Below are 7,593 nucleotides of genomic sequence, written 5' to 3' on the forward strand. Positions count from 1 at the left end.
TGGAAATCCAAAAACGTTTTGGGGAGACCACTTGACAATAGACATAGACAAGCAGTCAAAATATGCATGCACCAAATAATCTATACAGATACAATTATGCCAGGAATGGCGTAGGATACAGAATGCATACATGCAGGCCTATATAATTATAAAATATTTTTTTATTGCACGGTGGGAAATTGATTTATTCAAAACATATTAGGTTATAGCGTCATAGCGTCCCAGTTATGAGTTTTATAAACTATCCGTCGTTTTCCTTTACCCCATTTAATGTACAGTGACTGTATCATCATCAGCAGCTGTCACGAGTTGTGAATGGAAATATGGGATATGGGCCAGCAGGACCGTCTCGCATTGATGGCGTCATCCTGTGGCGCCAAAACAGTCTGTTCTCAGCTTCTTTCCAGAATACCTCCATTGCGGACATACACTTATCTAGGATTAAAAACAAAATCCCGTGTGCGGTGTTTAATGTGTCACCCACACCTGCAGTTTTTCAGCGCGTCTTGTGGTTTTCAGCCCCTGTCGGTTTCGCCATGAAAGACGACGATGGTTTGACGGCAGGGTTTCATTCAATTCAACAACTCCATGCTAATGTGGCGGCTGTTCCTGATGGGCTTTGCTGGGTGTCAATCCTCTCCTGTTTACTGCTCGCGTGCTCCTATGTCGGAAGTTTATACGTTTGGAAAAGCGATTTACCAAGGTATGTGGCTTGTAGACTTTGTCTGTGTCACAAAACATACTGAGGTCCCTAACTAGACAATCTTGTTTGACTATCATCGTTCGATTCGACGCTTAAATCATATTATATAATTCGAATGTTCTAAATACCGTTTGAATCGAATGTTCAAATACAGCATGAATCGAACGTTCAGTATTGTTTGAGTCGAAAACATTTCAATATTGCTGTTCGAATAGAATGTTAAAAATGCAGGTCGAATGGAGCGTTCTAAACGATTTATTTAGCTATATTTCTTGTCTTTATTTATTTATTTTTGTCGATAATTTGTTGTGGCAGCCGTATGTGAAGCTTGTCTTTTCCCCACCCCTACTGTAACATAAGCTGCTGGTTAGATGATGCAAACGTATTACTGAGGAATGCATTAAAACAACACTGCCTGTTTTTGTATGGTTGTTTGCACCCACAGGGATCATCCTGCAGTGATAAAGAGGCGCTTCACTAGTGTACTGATTGTGTCAGCTCTGTCTCCACTGTTTGTGTGGGCATGGAAAGAATTCACAGGCATCCAGGTTAGTGTACTGCAACACAGATGTTTAATCTTACAGTTGCTGGATGTGTTTGCTGAAATTAAAATTGACAATTCACATTTTGTATGGAATATTGTAGTATTTATCAGTGGCGGTTCTAGCTTGTATGGCACCCCGGTCAAACTGCTGTGGCGCCTGGGGAGTGATTGGGGGTTAGTGAGGCCAGCAGGGGGCACTCACCCTGTGGTCTGGTGGGTCCTAACGCCCCAGTATAGTAACGGGGACACTATACTGTCAAAGAGCACCGTCCTTCGGATGAGACGTTAAACCGAGGTCCTGACTCTCTGTGGTCATTAAAAATCCCCGGATGTCTTTCGAAAGAGTAGGGGTGTAACCCCGGCATCCTGGCCAAATTTGCCCAGTGGCTTCTGTCCATCATGGCCTCCTAATAATCCCCATATATATATATATATATATATATATATACACTGATTGGCTTCATCACTCTGTCTCCTCTCCACCAGTAAGCTGGTGTGTGGTGAGCGTTCTGGCGCACTATGGCTGCCGTCGCATCATCCAAGTTGATGCTGCACATTGGTGGTGTTTTGAGGAGATTCCCCCCTTCCATGTGAAGCGCTTTGAGTGTCTAGAAAAGCGCTATATAAATGTAATGAATTATTATTATTAATTATTAATTATAAGGTGCCAATCTCAGTTGTGGATAATAAGAGTGTAAGAGAGCGCCCCCCACCCACATTTCCTGCCGGTACTGAGACTCGAACCTGCGACCTTCAGGTTACAAGGTCGCAGGTCTCTCTGGAAGAAGAGAGTAATATCTCGATGTGATTCTCCTGGTTAAATAAAGGAAATAACAAGCCGACTCTTTAACCATTAGGTCAGAACTCCTCCAATGTTGACATAACTACAACAAAATGATACTCTTTAGTAAAAAAAAATATGCTAAAATGTTATGTTGTTGTTATAATAATGATTTTATAATGTATAAACATACATCTAAATGATAAACTTGAGAATAGTGCTGTCATCTAGTGGCTGTAGTTGAAAATTCATGTTATTTTAATTTTAACCATGGCACTTTGCCATGAATGAAAATTAAATTGAGAAGTAAATTTAACAAAACATTTGTTTTTTGCTATTTTATATAAATGTATATATTTAAATTATTACAAATTGAGGCAAAGTAAAAAAAAAAAAAAACATAAATCCCCCAAAAATGCACAACAGTGAAGTAAAAATATGAATATAATTAGTGACATTACGTTTGTTTAAAAAAATATAACACTATGATGTTACAAACATGTCATTTTTCTGTCTGGTTGCGTAAGCTAGTTGGACAGAAAAAGGAATTTTGTTGCCCTATGTGTAATTGCATAGCAAGCAACATAACTGATATTAGCCTATTTAGGTATATGCATAAAATTATACTCATAATGAGATGATAATGATCGCTGCATACATATCTTTATTTTTTGCAGGTTTCCCCTCATCATTTTCCTAATTTAGACTCCTGGTGGCTTAAACCTTTTTTCTTATCCATAATTTCAATTTGTGCTGATTTAAAACATCAATTTCCAATGGACAAAAATCAAGTCCCGCCCCTCATTTTTTTCTTGTTCGCGAAGCTGTTTACGAGTGTAACGGCTATATTTCATGCCGACTTTAAACATTTCAGGTTATGTGAACTTTAATATGTCAAAAGGTGTTGGGTATAGAGGGATGTTGTAAAGAGACTTGTTTTAAAGCTTTGAAATGCTAACCAAATGAATCAGATGAGTAAAAACATCAATTTGAAATTTCTGACATTGTTTCCTTATTATATGATCTGTGGTTCAAGATCTCGCTGCATCATACAATCCTGTTTATATAGTTATAATAAAATAAAACGTTATTTTTTATTATTTTATTGTGAAACATTTTGCTTTTGGCTTTGCGCTTAATCTCATTTGATGGTGAAACATCAGACGTGTTTGATTTCCCCTATAGCCTGGTCCCTCATTATTGGCCCTTATGGGGATCCGGTTGGAGGGGCTCGTTCCTGCTGTCATCCTACCGCTCGTACTGACCATGGTAAGTAAATGACAAAGTCTGTACTTGGTATTAAACAACAAGCAAACAACAGTTTTCCTTGGGCCTAAAGCAAAGTGTTATCCAAATTCCTTCAAATTGCAGAAGAGATTACATCGGACATCTGACCTGGCAGATTTTTGCTGTTTTATTTGATCATTTTATCACTTTCCTCTCTGTCAGGTGCTGTTTCTGGGCCCTCTGATCCAGCTAACCATGGATTGCCCCTGGGGGTTCATTGATGGGATAAAAGTTGTAGTCGGTAAGCAGCCTTTTCCTCTTCCAGTGAGTTCTCCTGTGAATCTCTCTATTTATAAAGCTATTTTGGGATTTTTATAATGTTAGTGAGCCGTCATGATGCTAAACTATTGTAAATGATTACTGTCAGGGAGTTGAATCTGTACCCTTAAATAAATTCAAAATCTGTTTTGGGGAAGTGGAATAGGCGGCCAACTATCAGTCAACTAGATTGATCTTTGTTGCCGTAAAAGAATCAGAAAGGCTTTAGTGTCATTGTTGTAAATGTGATTGATCCGTCATGTTTTTGCAGACCCATGCTTCTGGACGCTGTGTCTGAGCGACATGCGCTGGCTGAGGAACCAGGTTGTAGCGCCACTGACAGAGGAGCTGGTTTTTCGGGCATGCATGCTTCCCATGCTGGTCCCCTGCGCCGGCCCCTCCACCGCAATCTTCACATGCCCGCTCTTCTTTGGTGTTGGTGAGTGGTGACTCGGGATGCTAACGATTAATCAACAATCAATGAATTGCTGATAAATAATTTAATCCATATAACTTATTGATGGCTGATTAAGCAATGTGATCTTTAGAGTGTGTGGGACTCATGCGCTAAAGATTAATGATTTTAGTCATCTACTTTCTTGATACACATCTTAATGTTATCTATTTATCAGAGCATTTCTTGTTAGTTTTTTATCAAGTGTAATAACTTTCTCTGACTTTTTTTGTCAAGGCCATGCAGATGAGGAAAATATTGCCAAATAATATTTAATATATTTTAAAATGTAATTTATTCCTGTGGCAAAGCTGAATTTTCAACCGCCTTTTACATCAGTCTTCTGTCACACGATTCTTCAGAAATCATTCAGGAGCAATGGCTGCTGAAAATTCAGCTTTATTATCAAAGCAATAAATTAAATATATATAAATATAAAATGTATTATTTTATTCACAATTATTGTAATACTATTTCACAATGTTACTGGTTTTTTTAATCAAATAAATGCAGCCATAGTTATATGGCATAGTTCAATAACATGAAATCTTAATTATTCCAAACTGTTACATTTTTATTTCATTGCAAGTTTTAATGTAACAAACATTGCTGCAATAATAGCAATTACTAAAAGCAGATTTGAAAACTCCAGGGAAATTATTGTAGATACTCGGTACTTGATGCCTGGTAATTGGGAACCTGAGCATGAAAATCAACACACTCATGTCTTATTTATGTGTCTTATTTATTAATGTGTATTTGGCTAACCATCAAATTTTATTTGCGTTGCTTTGTAGACTGTTATTGTAAGGTTAACCTTTTTTTCTTCCTCCGTCTGTCTTGTCTGTTTTTCTCTCTCTCTCTCTCTCTCTGTTTGCGTGTGACTGCAGCTCATTTTCACCATGTAATCGAGCTCCTTCGGTTCAGACAGGGCACTGTCTCAGGGATTTTCCTCTCTGCAGGTAACCGAGTCATTAGTTTACCATCATCCTTAGTGCGAGTAATGCCGCCCGCGAGACATAATTACTCATGTCTATGTTTGTTTGTGTGTCCCTTTCAGTGTTCCAGTTCTCCTACACGGCAGTATTTGGAGCTTATACCGCCTTTATATTCATCAGGACAGGTGCATCTGTGATTTATCTTTAATACTACTTCACAAGAGGAGTAAAAGTAAAATTAATTTGATTTTTTGATAGATCATTTTTGTATTGTGACAATTAAGCACATTGACTTGCGTAATGCAAAAAAATCTCACGACCAATGCACTTAAAATTGTATATGCATTAAATTGTCTTGTATTTAAAAATAATATAATATACATCATGATTTTTTTTGTGGTATTCCTTTTATGCCACTTCTATTAAAAATATTACATCTAGACATGATGATGATTCTTACTGTAAATTGAGAATTACAGTTAATAAGAATAACTTTTAGTTTGTATTACTGACAGTGATCATCATTTAGATAGGAATTATGCTGGAAGGAAGTATTTGTGGTATCGCCTTTATGCTGGTTTTATTAAAAATATAATTGTGTGAAGACATGATAAATTCTTTCTGTAAATTGAGAATTGCAATTTAGTTTGTATTAGACAGTAATAGTAATTGGGGAAGAAATGATTTAAATAATATACAATGCTTTGTTTTCTTTGTGTAATCTAATTTCTTATTTTTTTGTGACCTGGAAATTGTTTTGACCTGGCAACATTTATTGTAGTTCTGATATAACTATATTTGTGACAAACGAATTGTAAATAAATGCAACTATCTATTCCTGTTTGTGTGTCTCTAGGTCATCTGGTGGGTCCTGTGCTGTGCCATTCCTTCTGCAACTACATGGGTTTTCCAGCTCTCGGCACGGCCCTGGACCACCCGAACCGCGTCACGATTCTCTCTTTCTACGTGCTGGGGGTCGTTCTCTTCTTCCTCCTCCTCTTCCGCATGACTGACCCGCTCTTCTACGGTTTGCCCACACCCGTCTGCACCCTGACCTCCACGCATGGATCCATCTGTGCCTGATCCGTCCCTACCTCCATCCTGCGTTGCATCCATTCCTTCTCTCCAGCCATTTGAAAAGGTTTAGTTGCTGGTTTCACCAGGAGAGCGAGGGACTGCTGGAGAACAGGTATGAAAATACACGGCCTCCGTGAGGTGCTGGGAAGAACTCGGTGGAAAGCAAAACATCCTCAGGTTTCACTGGAAGTTCTTTTTACCATTCAGCCGACGTTGCGTTATCAAGTGACTTTCAGGCCTGCGTTTGATAAAGACAAGTTGATTATATGCGTCTGCATGTTTAAATGACAACATTTCCATGTGTTTATCATGAGATTGGTGCTGGGGATAAAGATCAGACACTTTTACGGGTTTCCTGGGATGATTTGTACACTGAAATGTGCATTTCTTAAATGCAAAACTCCCTATTTTTCTGTTCTGATATTAGAATCTTGCTCACATACACATACATTGGTCTGGTGCCCTTACTTGAAGACGACATTTGTTTTTCCAGACGTTACAGATATGTTTTTGTTTGTTTTACTCTTGTTTTTTATTGTCTAGAAATCGCATCACTCAATTCAGTAGGCTTAAATTTAGATAAATGTGTTTAGGTACACTATTGGAGCAATAGACCTTGACCTATTAGAATAACAAGATTTAGTGAGTGTGTATCAGAAGTTGAATTGCCCTGAGCACACAGCTTTCTGTGTAAGTCTAGACAGAATTGTGGCCTCAAGCACAACGTTTCAAATAATGAGGTCTTTTTAGCGCATTGGTAGGTCCTGCTATGGCCGTTCTTTCATTAAAAAAAACAAAAAAAAAACACCCTAATACCAATTACTGTTTATACTGTATAGAGATCATTTGTACAATTTCAGGATATTCAGTGATAGGTTTTGGCCAATGGTATTTCATTCATATTTAATGCAGAGCTAAATATATTCTTTTTACGTCAACATAGGAATTTCATTGTTAATTTAGTTGGTAGCACTGGAGGATATTGAGGTCGATTCAACGCTTGTGCTTTAGAATTGGTGGAAATTCCAACACTTTCTATTCAAGACGTTACTGTGTAGTCATAAACAAACTGCAACTACCTATATCAGAGAAGTAAACCGTGCGTTCTTTAACCGATACGTTTTACGTTCTAAATCGAAATGCTAAGCTTTTTTTATAGATCTTTTATACATTACAAAGGAGATAGTCATGATCTCATGAATTTTTTAAGTGGGTTCCTTCACCGTGGAGTGTTTGTGAAAACTCAAACCACTGAACTGCATGCTGCTACACTGGTGACATATGGATGTTCGGATGATGATTGATATAGAATCACCAAATATAACTCGCATAACTGCTTATTGGTGTAGTTCACCCAAAAAAATGAAATTCTGACATTATTAATATTTAGTCACTCTCATGTCGTTTCTTCTGTAGAAGACCACAAAAGGAGATGTTAGTCAGAATGTTCATGCTGCTTTTTCCATATAAGTGAAAAATTATAGTTCATATGTGCTATATTCCACTCATTTGTGTGGCACATATTCAAATTTACCTCATTTGGAAATTTCT

The 7,593-nt window shown here is 37.6% G+C and overlaps 1 protein-coding gene across 1 annotated transcript; it reads left to right on the forward strand.

Annotated features, from left to right (window-relative positions):
• The first annotated feature begins 284 nt into the window (after positions 1-284).
• Positions 285-7,055, forward strand: rce1a (Ras converting CAAX endopeptidase 1a). The gene is made up of 8 exons (XM_056259255.1): positions 285-703; positions 1,149-1,251; positions 3,214-3,297; positions 3,478-3,556; positions 3,845-4,012; positions 4,918-4,989; positions 5,088-5,150; positions 5,822-7,055. The coding sequence occupies exons 1-8, from the start codon at positions 324-326 to the stop codon at positions 6,046-6,048; spliced, it is 1,176 nt and encodes a 391-aa protein (XP_056115230.1). The 5' UTR covers positions 285-323; the 3' UTR covers positions 6,049-7,055.
• Positions 7,056-7,593: the final 538 nt, after the last annotated feature.

The sequence above is a fragment of the Rhinichthys klamathensis genome, unplaced genomic scaffold (assembly GCF_029890125.1).
Source record: "Rhinichthys klamathensis goyatoka isolate OS25496 unplaced genomic scaffold, OSU_Roscu_1.1 h1tg000165l_1, whole genome shotgun sequence".
Lineage (NCBI taxonomy): Eukaryota > Metazoa > Chordata > Actinopteri > Cypriniformes > Leuciscidae > Rhinichthys > Rhinichthys klamathensis.